Below are 19,581 nucleotides of genomic sequence, written 5' to 3' on the forward strand. Positions count from 1 at the left end.
TCCGTCAGTGCCGCCCGCCACGCTTCTCCCGATCTCTCGGCTGCAGATCGAAATGGACGCACGGTATTTAGAGAATGAAACATTCGTTTTACACAACATTGAGGTGTTCAAAATAAATTTCTTCATTCCTATTGTTTTTAACCAAGAGATGACACTGATCAACTATGATCTTGCAAATTTGGAAGCCATGTTTACACACACACTATTTGCAACTTGATGCAGTTGTCATGGAAGATGGGGGCAAAGAAAGTGAGACTTTCCAATATATGATGTTGTCAACACAGTGTACATACTTTCAATTTCTCCCCCCTCCAGCCTTTCAGTATTTAAAAGAAAATTAAGTATGATCAAGAATGCCAACTTCAAAACTAATGTAAAGGCCTCTAGAAAGAATGAATATCAAGGCTTGCATTCTTGAGATAACTTATACTTTATAAATATGGAGAATACTAATACTCCATTTATCAGCGAAACTGTTTTTTTCCCTTCATTCTATGCCACCATCCTCATTGGAACTTGTTGTACTGTTGCTTGGTTACCTACATCCTTACTTGCCCGATTTTCGAAAATTTAGCATTTTATTACTCGCACACTTTCAAACTCCTTTTTTGTTTTAAAAATTCACTACCAAAATGAATTATTAGTTAGTTTCAATGTGAGGAGGATGCTGAAACAAACTTTTAGTGACTTTAAAACCCAAGAATGTCTTCGAAAGAGACAGAAAGCATCCTTGTCCATTAAGATGGAAGAGTTTCATGGCACTTGAAAGCTTATTTTGGTGTGGAAGTATGGTTCAATGTCTTCATTCAAAGCTTGATGGTTTCACAGTTTGCAGCAGCAGCTCCAACAGTGAAGGCAAAATAAAGAATTAAATAGATCAGAACATGGGCCATTTTCACCTTTCGTAACATCCTATACTTCATTGTCAAATTCATTTATATAATCTCATATTTGCGGTTATCAAAAAGGTGACCTTAATTATAACTTATTAAAATGTGAAAATGTTTAACCTGGGATCAAACCAGAGTCTAGATTTACTGTGCAAATGGTCCACCACTGGGCTACCATGCCAAATCTAGATTGCTATGCACATTATCTTCCCGGAACACACTACATTTTTTCAATGCATTAACTATACATCAAGCATAACCTATTTCATATGATTAAGTTACCTAGATATTTTATTACATTAAGATTGGGCACACACAGGAGATGCACTACGTAAAAATTTCAGTGAAAAATGCAGGCTCGACTAGGATGAGCCTGCTATTTATTGCTGATATTTCTCCGTAGTACGTTTCCTGTGTGCCAAATTTTATTGTAATGTACATCTCTACGCTGGGAGGAACCAGGCGATGTCTAGCGTTTCAAAGGCAACAGATCCTGTTGCAGTAGCACTGAAGACTATTCCACTCGGGTAATATAGCGATAGCGAAAAATCAGGTGAAGCCAGGCCAGCTTGGTATGCCAGAGACCTGGGTTAGTATCCTGGTCGAGCCTGTATTTTTTGCTGACATTTCTACGTAATACATATTTTATATTTTTAGTATTGATATGAATGGACATCATCATTTTCAGGTTTTACAAATGACAGCAGTCTGGGAAAAAGTAATTTGCTTTATATTCCATTCCTTTCTAGCAACAAACTCAATTTATTTATCATTTCAATACAAGCAGTAGAAATATTAGTAACCGTAAAACACAACACATCTACTTATACTTCAAAAACTGTTGCACAATTTTACCTGCACAGTATCACTTTTGTTTTTTAAATATTATATATATATAGATTACTCACTGTTACAAACGTAAACAAAATAAGTTAAGTATCTAACATGGCCATGTATAATGAACTCTGAGATAAAAACATAATTTTTTGTGTAAATTTATTTGACAGAAGTGCAATACAGAACCATTCCATTCTTGAAACCAACTGCAATATATAATTTATGTTCAATGAACAGCAGAACTTGCTTGTTAAAAACTACTCCGACAACTCTTCCCACAACATTGCATGATTATAAATTTAAAAATAAAACTTTCCTTCAATGCAAATATGATGAATTTCGTATTCTTTTTTGTTTCAATATCAGTGCAAACACACACTCTCACACGCATACGTACACTAAGCCAAGTCCTCAACACTAACAGAATCTTGAAGTCTTCAATCGAAAAATTTACATGCCTCCTCTTCACTTATTCGCAATGAATCTTAAAGAAAAAAAAACCTCTCGAGGCATTCCTTTATCTTACTTCTTCTTTTTCAACTTGAATTTTGTAGAAAGCCATGTTATGTACTTGCAGAAATTAGCTATAAAGATCATCATCCCCATCATCTTGGAAGTTCCCCTGATCTGCTCCGCCACCACCCTGAGACGAACCACCTCCTACTCCAGCATTAGGGAATCTGTAAGTTGTAAATAGAAAATTGTAAAGAATAACAAAAATATGGATACTCCACAATACACCTCTTAAAAACCAGATTCAACTAGACACTTCCTTGACATTGACAATTTAAAGTCTCAGCTCTGTAACAATAGTCACTAAACTCGTGGAGCAATTCTAAATTTTCCCATATTCTAAGTATACAACCCTTTATGTTCACCAATTGTAAAATTGAAAAAAATGTTCAAAAATAAAGATAAAATTATACCTATGCAATTTACCATATCATCGTTAAGTCTAGTACTTTTTATTTATGAAGTAAAAATATTTATTGTATAAACTAAGTATGATAATTAATACTACCATGAAAAAGCAATCAACAATAGAGTAGAATGCTAATGCCAATAAATTTCCCCCCTAGATCCTGTTATCAGCATGGCCAAATTTTAATTTGAGTTTTGGAAGGCAGGGATATTATTTTTGTTTAGAGTAGTAGTACACATGGTAACACTGTTTCAAGCTACAGTGAGTGACAATGTGCTTTGGAGGAATCTTGTTTGATTCGATTACAAATACTTTTCTTCTGAAACCTAGGTCAGTATATTGTTTTCACTAACATCAACTAAGTATAATTAAGCAGATTAATAAAATTATAACAATATTAGAATTTACTTGATGAGCATGATTTAAAATCAGAAGCTCAAAGCTGGTGGCAATTCAACCAACATTCTAAAGGATAAAATATTAGCATCGAGCATGATATTTTAAATAATTAAATAAAAAGTTATTTATGAAAATTCAATTGCCTACGTAGCATCAAAGTATTACACATCTAGTAGCAAGAAAATAAAATTCCCAACTTTTTCATATCCCTAATTTTTTCCCCTAAGCCAAAAGTAGAACCACCCAAATGGCTGAGAATTGTGCAGATGTCATAGGGAAGGTTTAAAACAGTGTAGTGGCAATCCCCAACTTTCCTATTTTAACTTTTTGAACTTTTTACCTTTCTGTTTTCAAACTTGTCATTTTTATATGTTTTCAACTCCTGGAAAAAAGACCAAAAGAAAGAAAGAAATTTCAGTTCAGAACAGTAACCATTTAAATTGATTGAAATGGGAAGCGCAGCAACTGAATCCAAAGTTAACCCAATTTTGAGCAACGAGAGTTACAAGTTATGCATATAGAGGAGGGTGAACCTGTCCAAATTTTTCCAGGCTTGTTCTTGCATAAAGGCACTCTGGGGCTCACCCAGCCTCAAATAAATGGGTACCTGGGGGGCAAAGGCAGAGTGCGTAGTGCTGATCACATCACCTCCAAAATGGCAGAGATTGAGAATGTGAGGGGCTGTACCTCACATCCCCTAAATGTACCTTCATGGCATTACCATTGTATAGGAGTGTAATATAAAGCTAACAGCATTAAACCATTCTGCTTCACATTCTCATCCAAACATACAGGAGCATTCCACAATCGGAATTTGGGACTCGCAGAAAAAAAGTGTTCAAAAAACAGATTTTAGCTTATTCAATTCTGTGTTAATATATGGAATTGTTTTCGAGTATGTCTCCAATTTTTTATCATTGTGTGAACAAAAAAAGGAGCGGTTATTTTATTTTCCAAATGACAACTCTCTCTTTGAAATTCTATAAACGGAAAACACGTGGACTGATCATGATGAAATTTAAATACAGTGAAAGTAGAAAGGTAATTGGCCAAAAAAATGTTACCAATTTTGTGAAACAACTTATCAGCAGTGGATAACCCTACAAATATAATCTTGGTCTTGTCATGAAGCTCTTTGCAGCTGCTTTTAAAAAGGGTTTTAAAAACCCATTCATTACCACTGTAAACACATTGTGAAATGGATTTCATACAGATTAATATTCAACGGAGTAGCATTGTAAGTTGAACTATGGAATATGCATATGTCTCCTCCCTCCTGAGTGTTTAAGTCCCCCACTTTAGCATGTTAATCAAATGAATCAAGTTTATTCAACACTGTTGAAAATGAATGAACTATGGATTTTATGTGAAATATTCATGCAAAAGAAACCAGTTGGGAGGAAAACATAAAATGTGTTGAGATTCTAATCTTGGTAAAGAAAACTTAACTTTCCTCACTTTTCCAGGATTTCAAGTCTGTGAGCCACGAGCTATATTTGCATTATTCACTGAATATGTTAGGTTCTTGTTACTACATCATCTACATTGTTAATGGCTGAAGTGAACTAATATGCAGGAATAATTCATCCAGTAAGAGCAGAGACTGCAATTCTACACAAATTATTGTAAGCCTTAACAAACACAGGCCATACTGCAGAGAAACACTTACCTAAAGTTTGTGCCGAATCCTCTCGATTGTTGTAGCGTCTGAGCAAACATTTCATACTTTCGAATGTCATTATCTGAAACTGACCTACGAGCAAATCTCATTGCTTCCTCAAAATGTGCTCGTGTGATTTCAGGAACTGGATCTTCTTCGTCCATCTGCGAAGTAAGAGAAGACAGTCACATATTTGTATATGCTGACCCATCATACAAAACAGAATTCTTTCATTCATTCAAAAATGTGTACAATTTGTAATATAAAGCTACATATACATAATTTTGCACTCAATTTCAGAAATAATGAATCATTAAAATTTTAATATATACATGAAATGTGCTTGACAGTGTTCACCGAAATTAAACAAGTTAAATAAAAAGGTAGGAATGGGACAGACTAATCGGTACTCTATCTACTATTCACAGACCAATTGGAATTTTATATTGGATTGATAAAACGTTGGCTTTCAATATCGGTATATTTTATATCGGCACTTTATCAGTATATTTTAGGGATGGGTTGATATGAAATTTTGGCAGATACCGATAAAGTACAGATATAAAATTAGAAATGGGTCCTTAATAAATGTGTTTCAAGGTTACTTCAGTGCAAAAGAAATTACATATTTAGATATTTACTTTCTTTTAGAAAGTAGGGCATGGAGATTATCTATAAAAATTACAACAAAATGGCAGAATTTTGCTTGGTCCCATCCCTAGTATATTTTATATCAGCACTTATCGGTATTAGCCAAATTTCATATAGTTTCAACCCTACAAACACGTACTTGGATACACAAGCACATTTCGTGTATACAGTGGAACCCTGATTTTACGTTCCCAAATTTTACATTTTCCCCCATTATACATTCAATCTTCAGTCATAGTTCCAACATATAGCAAAATGTTATAAAATTTTCCCAGATTTTACATTTTCCCGCATTTTAAGTTCTTCAGCTTGGTCCCCTGAAAAACATAAAATCGAGGTTCCACTGTATATTAATGTCTTACTGTGTCTAAATTCCTGTAACATTAACAGGAAAATTTTATTTTTCATTCATAACTTGGTCCAACATGACAAAGATGAATGAAGATTTGATGAAAGTGCACAAAGCAACATTCAGCCCAGGCAGACTTGAACCCAAAAACTATAGTGACAGAATGATTCATAAGCCCCCTTTCCCCTAACCTAAGAACGACTACAGGCAATTCCGTACATACCTCCATTGCCTGATACTGATTGTTCGCTCTCTCTCTTTCACGGTGAAGCTCGGCCTCGATGGACTGCCTGATTGCAAGTTTGCAAGCTCGCTGGCAGACTTCAGTGAGATCAGCACCAGAGAAACCATGGGTGACTTTGGCAATGTATGTCAAATCAACATCCTGAAAAATAAGCAAAAATCATATAAAAGCTGACTTTAGAATGAGAATTATACATGCTGTAATGAAGTTGCTTTGAAAAAAATGGGTATGCAACACCAAGAGACTAGAAATTTTAGGCTGATCCTCCAGAATCATCATTACACAGAGAAAGATCAAGGGATTTAGATTCTGCTGAAATGGGTTTATGATGACTGATGTTCACCTGTAGGACATGGGGGAAGAGAAACTAGTACAATGTTTAATGCACATACATGAAAAATTTACACAAATATTGCACTAATTTGATGATGACTGATGGGTTTCGAGTTAGAAAAAGAAATTAAAAAAAAAAAAAAAAGAGTATGCAATAATTTTGCGTTTTTGTTCGCAAGGTCAGATAAGGCAAGAATATGGAATTAGTGGCTATCTATCTGGCTTGGCGCAAAACCACTTACACTGTATTGCACTGCAGCCATGTCATATCAAAGCAGCAGTTTTTATTTTAAAATAACTTTAATTTAACTTATCAAAATACTTCGGCACACAGTTTGGGTACAAAACACATCCAAGGCACAACTGTGCATTTTACACATTTTCCAGAATATTTGAATAACGTGAACATCGTCAGTCAGCATTTTTTATTCTCTGAAAGATGCTTGAACTATGGAAAAATATCATACATCTGGAAAAATGTGATAAATTTGAATTTATACTTTATGAGACTAACCTCACACACAAATATATTGTGTAACTAAATCCCATCTTCTATCAACCAATACTAATACTGTAGATTAATATTCATACTTCAGGTTTGTGCGATTTACTCACTTCTATATATATATTTTCTTTCGTATTTCTAAAAATTAAAAATACAAAATTATTTATTACTCATGTAAAATGAGTATCAATTTTGTACACCGACAACGTTTTGGGAACCACTGACTTTTCCCTTCTTCAGGTCCTATATTTCAGCTATCCGAAAATCACCATAGCCTCGTCAATTCATACTCTCGTGAGGACTTAACCTTTTGAGTCCCAAGGCCATTTTCACATGTAACCCTGGTCCCGATCCGATTTTGAGCAAAATGCAGAGTTTCAATTAAATGAGTGTAGATCGGAGGCTAATTGCCCTAGACAGATGAGTGATATACGGTTGTACGCGGAATGAACCAGATTCAGACTATATGAAATTTATGCAAATTCGGCGTATATGTGGTAAGGGGAGAGCTAACTCTCAAAATTCCAAAATTTCGGAAAAAAATGGGGCCCCCCTCCCCCCAAAGAAAAAAGTACATGACAGTGTCAACATGAACATGGAAATGATTGCTGACATTTAAGGAGCACAAAAAATATTTGCATTATTATCATATGATCAATGTAACGTGAGTTGTGCCCCCAAAACGGATGGTTGACACGCCACTGATTCAAGCTTCAAAATGCAGCGGTACCTTGAAATTACTTTAGCTCAGAGACTATTTGCCCTGGAGATATGAACGATATACAGTTGTACGCAGAATGAACCACAGATTCAGACGATATATAATTTTTGAACATTCGGCGTACATATGGTGGGGGAAAGGGGAGAAATTCCATGAAAAATAGTTTTTTTTTAAAAAAATGGGATTTCCCCCCCAAAAAAAAGGATATCAAAATGCACAATTTATGCAAATGCAGTGTATATATGGAAGGGGAAGGGAGGAAACCCCCAAAAATAATTTTAGAAAATTATGTCACTTGATTAAAAAAAATATCCTCACACTTGGGCACAAAACTACACACACCTAAGCACAACTTTCTCGTCGAAAAGCTAGAACGGAGTGAAAAATGAACGCCGATTCTTGCAGCTGCTTGAAATTCTATTTTTAGACAATGCGCGGTAACCTGTGTTGCAACTTGTGCTCAAAAATAAAGGTTTCCTTCGGCGTGACTCGAAATTCCATTCTTACAACGCAGATTCAACAACCAGTCTCCCCCCCAACCCCCTGCTTGCGCCAGCACGGAAAACTTTCATTTTGACATCGGATACTAATAAACAAGCTTCCTTCGAATGCAGTTACCAGGCAGGAGTAAAAAGCATTGCTTTAGAACAACACAGCAGGTCTTCCTTTGTCGGCAAAAAATTTCTCTTGAAAAGAGACTCAAAAGAGAAATCCCTTTTCCCCTCCATTTTCATGAAGAAAAAAAGTGCAAGAAAAATTTCTGTTAAATACATGTGTTAGGAACAATATATATAAAAAATCTAAATTCTAGCAAAAAATCAAAAATTTATAACTTAAAAACTACGAACTTGACACAGCGTCTCGATCGAGATGCTTGGGACCGCGAGGGTTACATTTGGGTACCTCGACTGAGATGCTTGGGACCCAAAAGGTTAATATAGCATTGTTTAGTTTTATGTTATTCTTATTATTTTTACATTCTAGAAACAATTCTAGTACCTCTGATAAAAGGAATTTACCTTCTGCACTAATATTAAACATTTCTCATTAAATTATATTTAAAAAGTTATTTAACACTGCATATAGTTAATAAAACTTGCACATGAACTTTCTTATTACGTTCATACTTACCCTAGACACTGGAGATTTTCGGAGATTTGCTCTCAAAATAGCTTCGCGGGACTTTTCATCAGGTAGAGGAATGTAAATCAACTGATCCAATCGACCAGGTCTGAGAATAGCTGGATCAATTATATCTGTAGGAAACAATGAAATTAAATGTGTTAAGAAATATGTACCTATTTACAAATATAAACGTTGCAAACTTTACTAAAGCTATCAGACTGAAAATGATTCAGAGTATTGCACATCTTCATTGTGATAATTAGAAAAGATGGTAAAAATGGATAGGAGAATGACCATGACCACAGGATGATTTGAATTTCGAACCCTTGCAAAGCATTGATATACCTACTACACAACCGTCAGTGGCAAAGTGGTGTGCATGAATTTCCTGGAGAGAGTGTTCCCTGCTTTGATTTGATGCAAGACATTAATAAAAATAACAAATATTCTAAGCACTAATAAATGCTGGTAATATAAAATCTACTACATTCATATACACCTCTAATGTTGCACATAAATTACAGATATCGATAAATCAAGGCACATAAATTACAGCTATCGATAAATCAAGGCACATAAATTACAGATATCAATAAATCAAGGCACATAAATTACAGATATCGATAAATCAAGGCATCTTTTTTTATTTTAAAACTACATGGTCATTAAATGCATTTGAAATGTGCACACTTAGTAATATCCTTTTCATGTTTACACTCAAGAAAAAATACATTCAATCAGGAAGACTGATGGGTGTAAGATCAGTCTCATGATTTTCTTTCTTTGCAAATTAATTTTAAATCTTGGATGTATATGTGCATAAAGGTACACTCAACATGATATCTCAACAGAATAAACAATAAGAATGCTATGCTTACCTGGGCGGTTTGTTGCTCCAATGATGAAAACGTTCTTTTTTGTTCCCATGCCATCCATTTCAGTTAGAATTTGATTTATCACTCTGTCGGCTGCTCCACCGGCATCTCCTACATTCCCTCCTCTAGCCTTTGCAATTGAATCTAATTCATCAAAGAATAATACACAGGGGGCAGCAGCACGGGCCTACAAGGAAACAAATTGAATGGATATTAAGGCTGAGCCAATATTACTTTGAAGCGATGGTGATTATTTTACAGATACCGAGAATGGAGAATTGCTGTGTCATATACATAACTGTATTTATGGATTTTTTTTGTACCTCTGGTACATATGAAGAAAAGGCTTAATTTATGTAAGAAATTGTACTTTATAACACAAGTGTACAGTGTGTATGAGGAACATGCCAGAGAGGGGCAAGATAGTCTTTTTGCCCCTCCACCCCTAGTTGCATCCCAAGACATCTTTTTCAATGAGAGAGATTGTGTCTGTCTCCCTCTCTCAAGTTGTTCAAAATATTGATCAATATTGGCATGTAAGTATTGCATTACAATCATCAATATATCAATTGCATCAGTTTTGCTTCAAAACATTTTAAAATTACATCAGAATACAGTTTTTGCTCAATTTTGGTGCAAAATAAACTAAAACTACGAATTTTACATGATTGACACGATAATTAATACAGCACAAAAATATTGTGCAGAAATTTTGCACACCCTGAGCAAGACCAAAAGGGTGAAAAAGTATTAGCTCCGCCCTATTCTTGCATACTACAAATTCTAAAATATATTACTGGGAACAGTTACTTTGGCTAATGTACAGTATACACACAACTTGCACATACACTTACCTTATCAAATACATCTCTAACATTGGCTTCAGATTCACCGAACCACATTGTCAGCAGTTCCGGACCTTTGACTGATATGAAATTTGCCTGGCATTCATTTGCAATGGCCTTTGCTAGCAAGGTTTTACCACAGCCAGGCGGACCATAGAACAGAACTCCCCTTGAAGGTTGCATACCGAACTTCAGGAATTTATCTGGATGTTCCACTGGGTACTGCAAAGAAGAAGAAAAATTAACTATCAACCTCTAGGGATGAGCCTAAATGAGATAAAAAGGCTCGGAACTGTCTTGTATTGTGTAAGTACATTTTCTTTGTCCTTAACCTGTAAAATACCATAATCCTTTCAGAGTTCTTTAAATCTACCTTACTAAATTCAAAATTGTCTCAAAATGACCTGTAATAACAAATCCAAAATTCTTGACTTTTCCTTAATCTTTCTAGTTTCTTTTGAAACTTTATTTAATCATCCTCTAATTACATAAAATTGGAAATTAGCAATTAAGATTTTTTTATTGACATTTAATGAAAAACCCCTACCAAACTGAAGCTGTATTTTAACGTGTGTGTTAGACTTGGTTTATCTATGAATGTATGTAAAAATTAAGGCTTCAGACTTCATCCTGGATGGGGAATGGCCATATTACAGTGGAATCATGATTTTACATTCCCGGATTACATTTTCCCACATTACACATTCAATCTTAATGGTCCCAACATAACAAAATGCTAGAAAATTTTCCTCGATTTTCATTTTCCCGCATTGTAAGTTTTTCCGGCTGGGTCCCCTGAAAAACGTAGAATCGAGGTTCCACTGACCCGGCGTTGCCCGGGTATTTATTTATCTCAATCTTCTATTAGACAGGAAAATAATGAATTCTAACTACAGTGTAAAATGAACTTGTAGAGTTGAACAGCATTGGGAGTGTCACTATTGATCTTAGCGACCCAGAAAACTATGGATTCCACACTAATATTGGGTCGTTTTAGATTACTTTTACGTAACCCCATTCCCACCTCCCCCCTAGTGGTGCCAGGGGTGTCTTACCCCCCCCCCCCCTCCAGTATTTCTTTCCAGATTGTAAGTCATATGTGTACCAAGTTTGGTCATCATGAATGTCACCAATTAGCTTAGCAACTCCGGAAACTATGGATTCGACACTAATGTAGGTCATTTTTCACCCCCTCTCACCCTCCCCCCTTGCCAATAGGTGAACTTGGGAGCTGGACGGCATTGGGAGTGTCACTTCATCTTAGCGACCCCGAAAACTATGTATTCGACACTAATATTGGTTGTTTTAGATTATTTTTACATGTCACCCCTTCCCACACCTACCCCTAGGGGTGACAGGGGTGTCTTACCCCCACAGTATTTCATTGCAGATAGTAAGTGATATGTGTACCAAGTTTGGTTGAAATTGCTCCAGGCGTTCGAAAGTTATGCCGGAACAAACATACATACATCCATATGTATATATTTAAAACTAAATACAATTTTACATTTCCAAATATTGATAAAAAAAAATTCTGGGAAAGCTTGCATAAAATAGGATTGGTGCGAATTTGAAAATAATAAGGCAAGGACATCACTCAGTACACTGCTCAAATTATCTTCATAAATTAAGAATAAGAACAATTCAGCTGGTCATTATTGTAATAGTGGGGATTAGGGGGTGACCCCTTCCAGACACACAAATGTCAGCCTTGCTTACACCCTGGACTGCATTTGGCAGACTAGAAAGGCTTTGGCATCTGGACCTAGAGAGAGTATAAACTTCTCTGGGGCTCGTATTGCATCCCATGTTTGAGTTGCGTCGTAAGTCCACTTTATGCACAATAAGGCTAATCGGGACTGGACCTACAGTTTTAAGTGGGATCCGAACCACTTGTGCCTCCACTGGGTATCAAACCCGGGACCCCTTGATTACAAGGCAATGACTACCAATGCACCATGGGGGAGGCCCTTGCACTGTCCCTTCATATACCGGGTGAGGCAAATAAAAGTGGCCCAGAGAACACAGTTCCATGGTACAATCTCCGGGTCACTTTTTTTTTGCCCCACCCGGTATATATAATCTCATGACCATTAATAGTCATCTTCGCAATGAGCCAAAAGGGGCAGGAAAGTAAAGAACATACACTAAATCAATCATACACCCTGCATCATTAACATTAAATACAATATGTTACTTCTTGTCTTCTATATATACACAATGTCTTTGAAGTATGCCATATGCAAGTCCTACAATAAGTATTGTATACAGATTTACTTATGCAAAACTCACCTGAACCAATTCTTGCAGTTCTCTCTTGACATTCTCCAAACCTCCAATATCATGCCATGTGACGTTGGGTACCTCGACAACTGTCTCACGAAGAGCACTTGGGCTGCTCTTGCTCATTGCATACTGAAATATAGAAGTAACAATTGTCAGTCAACTAATATTTAAATTCATTCACTTCAGTGCACTATTAAGATGATACAATTACAATAGAACCCCCACTATACATCCAATGTTGATGGTCCCAACATAGCAAAATATTATAAAATTTTCCTCAATTTTACATTTTCCCACATTAAAACGTAAAATCGAGGTTCTACTGTAATGAGTTTTTAATTTCTATACATTTGAATAAAGTTACATGTTTGAACAACATACATTTTTTTTTGACAGTGTAAAATACGGAATGTAAAATTGAGGTTTACTTTATTTGTTTTTATTCACTAGTTTCTGAGAAATGCATCGCTGCAAAACTCCAAGAAAAAAATTGATATGGTTGTGCAGTACTGTGGCACGAATGTTTTCATTATCCTGTGCATTGTAACCATGATTGGTGACCTAGCAGTGTATTAGGACCTGAAATTAAGCTAGCAATAGAAAATATTTTGTATTTTTTAAAAAAAATATCAGTGTACAACTGAGAATATTTAGTTGTGTTTACACTAACTTTTGAACCACCTCTTTTAATTATGTAACCTGCAAGTGAAATTAAAGCAGATTTTAAGTAACTAGTGAAATATGTTGCAATTCTTACTCTAAAGTTATCCATAGTAACAGCCAGCGAACTCAGCACTTCAGCATCAATCTGATCATCTTCCAAATCAATCAAATCCATCTTCTCACGAATCTGTTGGAGAGCTGCTTCTGAGCACAGTGAGGCCAAGTCAGCTCCTACGTGACCATGCGTTTCAGCTGCAATCTGAGAAGAAAGAAAAACACTAACATTAAAACCAAAACACTGAAATAACAAAAAGTAAGCCAAACACAGGAAAAATAAATCAGAATATTAATACCAAAATACAGTGAAATTGCAATTATGCATTTCGTGATAGTACGTTTTACGCATTTTTTTCTGGCGGTCCCTGCTAATTCCCAGAAGGTTCCGTACTATTATATTTCAGTTATACGATTTTTCCACTTACACGTTCGACGAGTTAAGTCCCAACAAAAAATTAGACTTCAGTTATACGATTTGAACTCTACTTGCTCGAAAGAATGCTGCTCTTGGAGTTCAAGATTTCCGTGATGATAACATCTGCCGCCTGTTCTCATACAGGTTTTCGTATCAGCTGCAACCATGGAACCAGACTCTCGACTTGGAATTCTATTTTTGTCGCTTGCATCGGAGAGAAGGGGAGGAGCTGTGCACCGTTCAACAAGATTGGCCTGTGCTTAATAATCCAGCTTTCGTTCTTTTGCGTTGCCGTATCTGCTTGAAGCAGATCGAAGATTGATATCGTTCAAGCTGTCAGACAAGTGTCACTGGCGCCACACTTCCCAGCCTGTGGTAAACATTACAAACAAGCTGTAGAAAGGGAGGGGGAGTCAACAGCGGCCTGCAGCAAGGGGGAGTTCCGTTGGGTCTTATTAAAGACGTATTTGAAGATAATACGGTTCTTGAAGACAGAAGTTGCAGTACTTTTTATTATGCAAAACGAAATCGCAGATAAAAGAATTATTGAACACTGCGACTTATTTTTAACATGTGAATGTCTTTGAACTAAAGCAACTATCATACACTGTGTCTTTTTCTTTCTGCAAGCACCATTTGAAATTAGCACTTTCTCCCTTTTGTTACTATGGCATAAATTGAAGATAAAAGGCTATAACTGCTATAACATCTTTTTAAAAAAATTAAATTCTTAATGTAAGAAGGAACAAAAAGGAATATTTTAAGTAACTTCCGACAATTAAGAGTCCAGGGGGGAAGTGGGAGCAAAATCCCAAAGTTCGAATTTTTCTGTAATCTAGCAAAATTTCTGAACGCCGTAATTTTCATCTTTTTTTCAAAGTTGCGACGGGAGCATTGCATATCCTCATAGAGTGGTCTTTTGTTGTGCTTCCCTCAAAATTTGGTCCATCCAGCGTCCGTCCATAGGGCCGACATTAGAAGTGAAATTCCGTAATTACGCCAAATTTGCGTGTGACACGATCATTACATATCTTCATAGAGTGGTTTTTTATTGTGTCCCCCTCAAAATTTGGTCCATCCAGTGTCCATAGGGTCAACGCTAGAACAGAAATTCCGTAATGAAGCAAAATTTCCGAATGCCATGATTTCAGTTTTATTATTATTTATTTTCAAAGTTGCAACATGAGCATTACGTACTGTATCCTTATAGAGTGGTACTTTTATTGTGTGTCACTCAAAATTTGGTCCATCCAGCGTACATAGGGTCAACGCTAGAACCGAAATTCTGTAATTACGCAAAATTTCCGAACATCGTAATTTCAGTTTTTTTCCCCCAAAGTTGCCACATGAGCATTACAGATCCTCATAGTGTTATTTTATTGTGTCCCTCAAAATTTGGTCCATCCAGCATCTATAGGACCGACATTAGTAGTGAAATTCCGAAATTACGCAAAATTTCCGAATGTATAAATTTTACCTCCACTAAAAGCCACGTGTTTAAGAAAACAAATTTCCTTCTCCCTATGACAATTAGTTCTCGAGCTACGATTTTTTTGTACTAGCAGCAAGTTTGAAAAAGGCACGCTTACAAAGGTGTCTGCTTCAACGGGAAATAGGCACGTGAGGCTCCGTCCACTAAAGATTTTTAAGTCCATTTTATGCACAGAAGGCTAATCGGAACTGGACTTACAGTTTAAAGTGGGATCCAAACCACTATGTGCCTCCACCGGGTATCAAACCTGGAATCCCTTGATTACAAAACTACAACGTTACCAAGATGCCATTGGGGAGGAAAAAAAATGTTTATGTACTGTTTTGGCTGAATGGATTAAGCGGGTAAACCTTGCATGTGCTCCTTTCACCTCCCCCCCAGCTTTTTCAATGTCTATTTCTCGTGCATTTGTGAATTTACAATAAAGATTTAGAACAGATTAGTGCAATACAACAAACTTTGACGTATATGTAGTACTCCTTTTCTTTCTTTGTGTACTTAATTTTACCATTTTAATTACATTTCAATAACATGTTTTTCTCAGTTATAAGTTTTTACCCTTCTGTCCCCCTTAAAACGTATAACTGAGATTTCAATGTACAGTCAATTCTCGATTCTACGACCCCCTCGAAGTAACGACCCTTTTCCCGGGAACCGTGAAAAATTTAGAAAAAAGTTGAAAAATTTCGAAAAAAAAGTTGAAAAATTGAAGGAAATCGGCCGAAAAATGCGTTTTTTCCCCAATCATTCCCTTCACGAGCGCGCTACTGCTCACAATTGGATCTGAACTAAAAATAGACACCACCACACCATGCTTGAGTGATATCCAATAGCACTTGACCTCTGCCCCCCCCCTCCCTAAAACACACCAATGTTACACCGCACCCGACGGCCGCTACCCAAGGCACCAGGCTTGTTTTGCCATGCTTTCTCTTGGATACGCGAGAAGAGAAGATCGAATGTGCTTGGATGTTATTTTAAATCGACCTTGACTTGTTTCCTTGTCCTAAGAGCTGCTGAAAACTCGCAGGTGAGGGGGTGGGGGAGAAGCCCGAAATGACTGCTGGACTTGCAGTCTTTGCCAATGTGTATGGCAGGTCAAGCTCTTTCATCGATAAATACACCACCTTGAGAGATAAGATCGCAGGAATGTTCCAAAATACAGATGCGTGGCACCTGGAAGTCTGGCCCATCTGTCCAGCTCTGACCTAGATTTCAGTAGGTTCCTGTGAGTGAGCGACTCTCAACCTTGTAGCCGACAACTTCCAGTAACCGCTTTCATTCAAAACGTGTTCTTTGTTCCCTGCAACACTTCATAAAAAAGCGAAACTGTTAGAGATAATCAAAGCCACAATGGCGAACTAAAGATCGTCAACCCGCTTAATGCGTTGTCATCCAGGTTTCCACAAAAGTTTACTGCGATCTTACGTGCATCATAACTCCCGTTTCCCACTTCATACGTTTTCCTAATTGTGTCGTAATATCTGCCCAAAAAGTGTTCCATTGGCTGACTTCTCCCCCTTTTTCCTGTCAGCAAAGGGGGGAGGGGCGAATTTCTTGCTCGTGTGCGCACACGGGCTGATTACAGGCGAGGGTGGAAGTGGACCCACCCCTCTTCCTTTAACGTCTAAAATGGGGCAACCAGTTCTGGATATATTCTTGAAAACGAACAAAAACAGAATAAAAAAATTAACCCTCCCCCCCTTTTCCCAGCTTATTCTCCGCCACTGGTGTGCACGGCAATGTTGATAATTGCAGAATTCAGGTCTTTTATTATGCTGTTGTCTGCATAGGAAATATTACCCGTATTATTTATTGTCTGTTGCATGGTAAAACGTACAGCAAGGGGCATTTCTTTCCTCTTTACACTACTGTTAAAAGTTCCATCTTCGACAGTTGCGTTATATTTAAAATGCTGGGATTTTTCTCTTCCGCCACCTGTTGCTCGAACTTCCAGCCGGTCTCCTTTGTTTTTACGATGCAGCTGGCGCCAGTGTTTTGTCTAGCGTCTGCAAAGCTCTTGCTTGCTGATAACAGCAATGACTCATCCAGCGCAAAGGAAAAAGTTATTGTTTTGAATCTCGCAAAGCTGTTATCATTTGACGATAACGAAATTCGATCTCCAGAAAGGAAAACAAGAGTTAAAACAACTTCATGTTCTGCGCCTTCTGATAAGCAAAACTGTAAATTTAATTCACATCCGCTTTTCTTCAGAACCATTCATGTGAAGAAAAAAAAGTGGTCAATGTAAAAATGGTCGCTGAGATCGATTAAAAAGACATTATTCAAGGGGAAAACTTTTGGAGGAGTGGGTGTTTGACATTGGGAATACTCCTATATCCAACATTAAATCATCGATTAACGTGAGAGAAAATAACGATCTACCATTTTCATATGTAAAAGTGCGCAGTTTCATAAAGCTTATTCATTTTATGCTGATGGGTTAATCGGGACTAAATATACAGTTTAAAGTGAAATTCAATTCCAAACCTAAATGACTTTCGACTGGGACGCTGTTTAATTACGTGTCCTAGAATACGCATTGGGTGAAGACAGATCGCAAGTTCCTTTTTCACACTGGATTACAATGCAAGTCAAGGAAGGAGTTTGGACTGCTCCCTTGAATGGGGAAGGGGGGGAGGGTGAATGAAGTTGGTTGAAGCAAAGAAAACGTGTTTTTTTTTTGCGATGTATTTTACACAGCCGAGCCAGAAGGAAAATTACAGCCCCGCCTTTTTTTTTTGTCTGGTGCCTATAAAGGTTGTGTTGTTTCTCCCGAGAGATCTAATCTTACCAGTTAATCTTGTAACAGACAATGCTCCACTAGACACGTATAAAATCCAACATTCTGCCCGATTATCTCCCGACTTTTGCTGGCGCCAGTGTAACTGGTGTCAAGATTCTTCGAGTTTCGCTTGCAATAAGCGAGAGATTGTTTTCCTTTCCATAGGTCTCGGTGCAAACGGCTTTCTCATGAACTATAATTGTAAGAATTTCCAGGAAAAGCAACGACTGTGCACAATTGAAAGAAAGTAACATTATTTTCTGTGAAAACGTTTTCATGTTCTATTTTCCTTCTCACAACACTCGCCCTGTGCATAACAGGTTGTATAACTAGCAGGATAAATTGTGTTACCATCTCCTATGCATCTTTGTGTCCGTTTGAGCTCCGTTTAAGCAGAAAATTGGGGCAAATTCCAATAACGACCCTTTTCCCAGGAACTGTGAAAGGTCGTTGAATCGAGAGTTGACTGTAATTATTACTAGCACCCAATTCAGTTAATACTACGATTGGGTTGGTATCAATGCCAATATGTCTGTAGAAGCTGCGTTTCTAATTGGAACCCCTTTCCCAGAGTAAAATTATGCAATAAATTGTACATGTGTAATTTGTAATTAATTTAACAACACTGTGTGGTAAAAGTAGATTTCATAAAAGATGGAAATAAATTATCACAGGTATTTGTTAGAATACCTGTATAATAAAATTTTAATGCATTCTGAACTATTTTAATGTGTAATATCGTTTAAGCATCAGTATGAGTATCGATTCACAGTGGTATCGACTCTGCCATAGTTGTCACCTTGTGGACCTATTTACCTATTCTAGTAAATGGGAAAAGGGCATTCTGATCTCTCATGGAGAAACTGGTCTAAAGTGAAATGTTGCAAAGAAAAAAAAAAGATGACAATTTGTCATGTGAGAACAAGAGGAATGTTAACTCCAAAATGCGGTTTTCGATTGTGTTTAAGATATCTTCCCTGAAGAGCTCCATTTGGAGTCTGATCGATGTACCTCCTCCACCTAAATTGGGAGTCACATCTGCAATTTACTGCCTCCTTTTAAGTCTGAATTATTTTCGCTCGTGCAAATTTCATAAATTGGAGTTACATCTATCTGTCTGGTTCTCACACGATGTTTTTTTTTCGAAGTAAATTACCACTACACTGAACAATATGAAAACAATTTACCTGTTCCAAGTCAACATCATCAGCAAGCTTCATGTTCTTGGTGTGAATTCGAAGAATTTCTAACCTCCCGGTAGCATCAGGGATTCCAATGTCTATTTCACGATCAAATCGACCGAATCTTCGTAAGGCAGGATCAATGGAATTTGGTCGATTTGTAGCAGCCATGACAATTACATGAGAGCTCTGTTTCAATCCGTCCATCAAAGTGAGGAGCTGGGATACAATTCTTCTCTCCACTTCACCATGTGTCTGTCATAAATAAAGAATTGTGACCACTTTAAAGAAATTAAATCACATATAATTATGAAATTGTCTTAAGATGCTGTTCTCTACACAATGT

General features: G+C 36.9%; 1 protein-coding gene across 1 annotated transcript in view; it reads right to left on the minus strand.

Annotated features, from left to right (window-relative positions):
- Positions 1-1,628: 1,628 nt before the first annotated feature.
- Positions 1,629-19,581, minus strand: part of TER94 (Transitional endoplasmic reticulum ATPase TER94) — a 35,047-nt gene continuing 17,094 nt past the window's right edge. Inside the window, exons 7-15 of the mRNA XM_083132177.1 lie at positions 19,242-19,490; positions 13,400-13,564; positions 12,649-12,771; positions 10,366-10,578; positions 9,515-9,698; positions 8,643-8,767; positions 5,932-6,093; positions 4,718-4,872; positions 1,629-2,407 (exon numbers count right to left, since the gene is read on the minus strand). Coding sequence (XP_082988303.1) covers positions 2,308-2,407; positions 4,718-4,872; positions 5,932-6,093; positions 8,643-8,767; positions 9,515-9,698; positions 10,366-10,578; positions 12,649-12,771; positions 13,400-13,564; positions 19,242-19,490 — 1,476 coding nt within the window. The 3' untranslated portion in view covers positions 1,629-2,307. The remainder of the gene's footprint in view (positions 2,408-4,717; positions 4,873-5,931; positions 6,094-8,642; positions 8,768-9,514; positions 9,699-10,365; positions 10,579-12,648; positions 12,772-13,399; positions 13,565-19,241; positions 19,491-19,581) is intronic.

Source organism: Lepisma saccharinum, chromosome 1, assembly GCF_977018435.1.
Source record: "Lepisma saccharinum chromosome 1, izLepSacc3.1, whole genome shotgun sequence".
NCBI classification, from domain to species: domain Eukaryota; kingdom Metazoa; phylum Arthropoda; class Insecta; order Zygentoma; family Lepismatidae; genus Lepisma; species Lepisma saccharinum.